This window comes from Lolium rigidum, chromosome 7, assembly GCF_022539505.1.
Source record: "Lolium rigidum isolate FL_2022 chromosome 7, APGP_CSIRO_Lrig_0.1, whole genome shotgun sequence".
Lineage (NCBI taxonomy): Eukaryota > Viridiplantae > Streptophyta > Magnoliopsida > Poales > Poaceae > Lolium > Lolium rigidum.
This window is the reverse complement of record NC_061514.1, coordinates 25,166,713-25,172,096: the sequence shown is the minus strand read 5'-3', so window position 1 is coordinate 25,172,096 and position 5,384 is coordinate 25,166,713. Positions and strand designations below refer to the sequence as shown.

Genomic DNA, 5,384 nt, shown 5'->3' with positions numbered 1-5,384 from the left:
GAAACTTGTAGTTCATCTCCCGGTAGCATAAGCTGGAGCCCCAAACCAGCCTGGTCTCCCATCTCCCGGTGCAGCATGGCTAGCCAAACAAGGGTGAGCAACTCTCCTCCCATGGATAGCCGCCGGGCGTGTTCCTCTGGGTGGCACTTGCCAGCTGCGTACATGAGCAGCCGCACCCACACCTGCTGGAGCACACCGAAAAACGCATGGCGCTCCTCCAACCCCTGCAGGGCCCTCCAATGAAAACCGCAATCGTCAGTAAAGAAGTCATCATTTGTGATATCCAATGACGCTTCAATGTTTCCCCTAACTCCCTCCTTGAAGTACACCACGTGCTCGTCCACTTCGCCGTCGACTGGCAGCATGGCAGGGTTCACGACCAGCAGGTGGATCATGTAGTCAGATATCACCTTGAACGGCTGTGTGCATCCTGGTTATGCAGAGGCTGGATGTAATTGCTTCCCAAAGTAATAAAGCATCCTTTATCGAAAAAAATCACCTTAGATTGATCCATGAGTTTTTGCGTCTCTTCGGATATGTCCACCGCTGACATATGCATATTTTGTAACCAGAACTCTGTGCGAATGTGTAGCCGTAACAAGGCTACCACGAAGGGACACTTATCGATTTCTACTTTAAACTGGGACATTGAAACCGGCAATCTGAGAATAGCCAATTCGGAATCTTGACAAAATTCATAGCATGTCTTGTCGATCAGCTGCTTGATCCTTGTCGGAACTTGGACATACTTGATGTGCCGCATTTTGTGCCAGAGCTCACCAAGTCCAACCATACCAACCATCTTGGTGAAGAAGCTACCCGCAGACTTGTTGCCAGCCATGCAGGAGTCTACCAAGTTGTACTGCCCCATGGAGTTTGACCACCATGGCCTAGTCTCTGGCTTCATCTTCACCAAGATAGACCAGGCTACTCGAGCGAGCAGGTGACACCCTCGAGCTTCCAAAGTTGCCCATGTTTGCGGAGACATCATCAGAATGAAGGCTGAACAAACTTCTAAGCAAATAGCCCCTATGAATAATACATAGGTTATAGTGGTGTCTACGACGGAAAATTTGTATGTTTGCTTGGCACCCATCATGATGAAGAGCACCAAGGCAACCATCGTGGAGGTGAATGAGACGCACCCAAGGACAGTACCAAAAGTTGTGTGGATAATCCTATACTTTGTGAAGAGGAGGTCATACATGATGCTAAGCTCAACCTCTATCCTTTTGAAAACTAGCTCAGAATCATCTCCTTCCCCATGGTATTCTTCATTCGTAACTTCGGTGACATCGAGGACAATGTCTGTCCTACGAATAAATACCTGACATTTTCTTCACAGTCAAGAGCACGCTTCACAATTATTGGATACATCAGCCTGGTTGCACCTTGTCGTTGTTGTAATTCAGATGATCGCGCCGCTTCTCCGCGGCTGGAGCTCCTAAGGTATTTCTTGCTGCCCTGCTTGAGTGCCCATATCCTCTCTCCATACTTGATGATCCCCGTGACAAATACAAAGATAGCCGGGACTGCAAGTCGGTCGTATGCCACAGCTTTGGAGAGTACATACGAAACTAGGGAGGCTTGGATTAGCATGTGCCTCAACCATAGCTCATTGTCCTCAATGGAAAAGGCAGTTAGAGTGTCTTGACCGCCAAGGTGGACTAGAAGAAAAGGTTCCCACAAGAGTTTGAGTAGCTGGGTTTGGTTCAACATTACTAATTTATCATCACTGCATGTGGTCGTGGGCAAATGACGGGATAAGTAGCCTAGTGCATATATGGCAACAGCGTCAGCCGATAGGTACGATAACCAAAGCAGAAGCTGAAGTAGCATATGGTTGTTGCGACACCGAAGGCCACCGAAGAAAAAGAGGAAGAGTTGCAAGGCAAAGCTTAAGAGAATCAATAGCTCGATTTCCCAATCGTTAAATAGCTGCAATATGATAGTGGTCGAGGGAGATTCAGCCATTGTCGGTTCTCAGTGTTTCCGTTGGTTTACTACTGCATATCAGAGTGAGCATGTATTAGCGCAATGTATTGAACTCTTTGAGATAATGAGATATACTCCATATAAGTCATTAGTAGTCCTATTCAATGTTTACATGTTGCCATCTAGAGGAAAAAACGAAATAAAAATTCAAACTGAAGACTGAAAACTGAAACGGGCTACTAAAAGGAAATAAAAAAGCATACCTGCGACGTGCGGTCGGTGTAGTAATAAATGTTTGCATATGCTGGATGAGGATCAGGAGGAGATGGACAGACGGAGAAGTTATTATCTGCCGAATGTGCTTTCCTTCCATAGGAAGAGCTAGCCCAAATGGCCTTTATTCCTTTCTTCTACTCCTGAACCAAGCAGGAATACTTGGAAGGAAGGATGCGCACACATGCTCAAGTTAAAAGAAAGATACATGCATGGTGCTCCGCCCTGTCATGCCAAACCATCTCTGATCTCTGTTACCCTTTCTTCAGGAAAAAAAAATTGTTTCCTGCATCATGATCTCAAAAGACACGAACGATTTTCAAAGATTTCCATTTACAGGGTTCAGTCAATTTATACTGGAGAGAGAGCAAGTAGTCTAGCTGATACAGCTAAGTTATACATGGTGAACATACATCATGAAGAATTACATGCCTTCTTTAAGGCCTCGAAAACGCTTCCGAGCGTCACGTCCTGCACTAGGACAACCTTCTCCCTCGATTTTGAACCAGAACCGATGGATACTTCTCTTTTCTTCACTCCGAGTACCTGCATATTTACACAAGGTTTTAAGAGACTCGTATGGGAGCTAAAAAAATAAAATATCAAATCGTTTAAGAGATGACAACATCTTTAATAGATCGCCATGTTAAACCAGTGAATGCAAGTCTAACAGCTTTTGATTCCCTCTTGATTTATGAACTAATCACTGGAAAATGTGCCTATTTTCAATCAATGACCAATAAGGCACCAACCAATGATACAACTGCTGTTTTGTCCTTGGATTTAACTCTTTGAGCTGAAATTTGACAGTGAATAAAGACGGTGGGAGCTAAAACGAGATAAATGATAGTGCAAATGGGATTATGAACGGTAAATATCAGCTCGGCACGCTTAGGAAGCTTAGGTTGTGGGATCGAGATAATGCATGCTTAGGCCGCTTAGGTGCGGGTTTGAGAAAAAGGCATGCCTAAGCAGTTAGCTGCAAATGGCCACGTAATTTAGTAGATTCTGGTAAACGAAAAACAGGAGTTCTCTGTGTTCTTAAGATCGATCACAGTTCAAATCCTTGGTCTGTCCTTGACAGAATCATAAAGAAACGGACTGAACTTCAATGCTATCTTTCTCCAAGGGAACATTCCAGGCGTTGGGAATTAATCTAAGATGTTGAAGTAGAAGGACCAAAGAGGGAAAACTTGCAGCTACAGTCACACCAAGGCTAACATGTCAGACTCAATTGCAATGATTCAGGGAAAAAAAGAGAAGAGATCCGAAATTCAAGAATATCACATATCTCCAAGCCAAATAAGCTCCTCTGATCCATGTGCTCCTTGACGGTCTGTTCAATATACCAATTCTACATGCACATCAGCACTTCCTACCATGCTAAACGTCTCAACTTTGATAGAAGATCTCAGGTCAAACCAAAGTTGACTAAAAAGGCGCGATCATCCCGCATGCCAGAAAATAATTTTTTTTTTTATCATCAGTATGCAACATGAAGTGCATCAGCAGACAGCAAAAGCTAATCATACCGTATGTCCCAATCTTGCAATCCCAATTTTCAAACCAGCATCATCTCTCTTAAACCATCTTATTCATCTACTTCATGAAAATACAATTGAACTACCAATCAACATCAAGATGGCCAGTTCGTCGAGATCAAGTACTACTGTATAACCGGGGCAAATAATAAGCAGTAGATTACCGAGCTCATGAAGTCGACAAGGGCGGCGTTGGCCTCCCCGTCCCTCGCCGGCGCGTCGATCTGCACCCCGATGGCCTCCTCCCCGATCTCTGCGAATTTTTAAGCAAGGGTTAGCTTCTCTATTAGGAAGGGGATCGGCGAGGAGGGCGGAGACGGGGAGTACGGACCGGTGATGGTGGCGACCTTGGAGCCCGGCTTGGCGTGCACAGAGATGGCGACGGTGGACGGAGGCATCAGGCGGAGGCAGCCTGGGAACTCCCCGCCGGCGCTCGCGGCGGCGGCCGGCGCTTGGCCACCTTTGGCCTTGCCTCGCTTCCCAGGAGCCATCGTTCTCCAGTCGCGATTTGTCTTCGCTTTTTTTAACAAAAATATCGATATAACCCCTCGTTTAAAATTCCATTTGATATTCTTCCCGTCGTGTTGATTTAAATTGGGGTGTTGGACATAAATTTTCTTAAATATGGTCACATTTTCTTCTAGCCTTTTGACAAACTCTCTCTCTCTCTCCCTAAAAGAAACTCTCCCTATCCATAAAAATAGAACTCTCTCTCTATTTTTTTGCGAAACACAATACGGACATAGACGCTAACAGATGTGCGTATACTTATCGCACCCATACACTCCCTCTTTAATCAGAGATGCAAAATAAAAAAAAGCGAAGTAAGATGTGCGTATACTTATCGCACGCATACCCTCCCTCTTTAATCAGAGGAGAGAATTCCTTATATGACACTATCTTAAAATGTGGTTCCTTATTTGACACTGAACTTTTTTTTCTTCCCTATTTGACACCTTGTCTAAACTTTTTTCCTTATATGACATCGCCGTTGGTTCCGTTAGTCTCTTCGGTCAGTTGAGACAATACTACCCTTAATCGCTGTGTAAAGTGTGAAGGGTCGCGGTTCCCCAGTGTTTCTATATGTCGAGCCGTCCGTGTTGGTTTCATCAGATACGTCTAGAAGCACATGTGGAAAGCAAGCACATCTTGGTCACTTGATGGATTCATGTACATGAAAGTCTGGCTCGTGGGCTAGCTCGTTTGATCGGAACCCACGGCAAAAAATAATCACGTGAACCTAGCAACTAGAAAAACCAGAAAAGGATTTGTGATTGGCTGATTGCTAGTTTGCTACACATAGCAGCACTTGCACCTAATTCTCTACTCCTACTTAAACTGTAGCAACGGTACTTATCTACGTTTACACATACATATGATTCTTGGACCGTTACTAGTCTGGAGAGATAATTAGACGTAAGTACTTGGTTTGGGAGGCAAAGCTAGTACGTTTGGATGTCACGGTAGATTTGCACGCTACCATGCTAGCGCCCGTATGGCCAGAGTGCCGGACTCGATCATACAGCCGCACAGGCTCAACTCGTTGCATGTAAATAGAGTTGGGACCAATTAATTTTGAGATGGCCAAAATATACATAGGGCATGATATATATGCATCCTATTGTCTTGATTGTC

At 44.7% G+C, this 5,384-nt stretch overlaps 1 protein-coding gene across 1 annotated transcript; it reads right to left on the bottom strand.

Annotated features, from left to right (window-relative positions):
• Positions 1-2,434: 2,434 nt before the first annotated feature.
• On the bottom strand, positions 2,435-4,240 carry LOC124678675 (UPF0235 protein C15orf40 homolog). Its single transcript, XM_047214552.1, has 3 exons — positions 4,081-4,240; positions 3,914-4,002; positions 2,435-2,754 (listed from the first exon to the last, which is right to left on the bottom strand). Exons 1-3 carry the CDS (start codon positions 4,238-4,240, stop codon positions 2,623-2,625), a joined length of 381 nt encoding a protein of 126 aa, XP_047070508.1. The 3' UTR covers positions 2,435-2,622.
• Positions 4,241-5,384: the final 1,144 nt, after the last annotated feature.